Source organism: Plasmopara halstedii (genome assembly GCF_900000015.1).
Source record: "Plasmopara halstedii genome assembly, contig: Scaffold_816, whole genome shotgun sequence".
NCBI lineage: Eukaryota > Oomycota > Peronosporomycetes > Peronosporales > Peronosporaceae > Plasmopara > Plasmopara halstedii.
The window spans coordinates 1,420,963-1,421,461 of record NW_020187732.1 but is presented as its reverse complement, the minus strand read 5'-3'; the positions used below and the strand labels follow the sequence as shown (position 1 = coordinate 1,421,461).

The 499-nt window shown below is 43.1% G+C and overlaps 1 protein-coding gene across 1 annotated transcript; it reads left to right on the top strand.

Moving 5' to 3' along the window:
• Positions 1–168: 168 nt before the first annotated feature.
• Positions 169–499, top strand: PHALS_14220 (uncharacterized protein; the record flags this gene model as incomplete). The annotated part of the gene is made up of 2 exons (XM_024729987.1): positions 169–174; positions 245–499. The coding sequence occupies 2 exons, from the start codon at positions 169–171 to the stop codon at positions 497–499; spliced, it is 261 nt and encodes an 86-aa protein (XP_024580310.1).

The following is a 499-nucleotide window of genomic DNA, read 5'->3' as shown; positions in this document are numbered from 1 at the left end:
AGGGAGAATGCCTTGGTTCTAATAGATCAGTTTCTCTTTTACCATCCAAATTCCAACAGTAAAGCGCTGTGATACAACCCTTATGTTATCAAACGCGGACGCGCTTGGTGACGATGGATCGAAGCATTTCATGAGCTTATCTACAATGCGTCTGCATTGTTGGAAAATATGCCTGTCTGTTTTGCGGTCACCGATAATTTAGGGGAGAATGAAGTGATGGCCTTGGAATTGACCTTATCGTCAGCGCTTGAATGATGAATCGGACTATGATACAGCGGTGATGGAGCTTCTACGCAGTTATCGCAACATTCCGTATTATACCGACCACATACAGTGGAATAAGCTTTTCGTGCTGAGTGACCAGCAACGTAGTAATGTTCTCCGGGAGCTTAAGCGATTCATCAAAGTGGGTGTTTATTTATCATTTAAAAAATGGTGCTATCGCATGCTAACGAAGCTCGGCTTTAGCTCGAAGGTATCTGTAAACGTTCAACGTTAA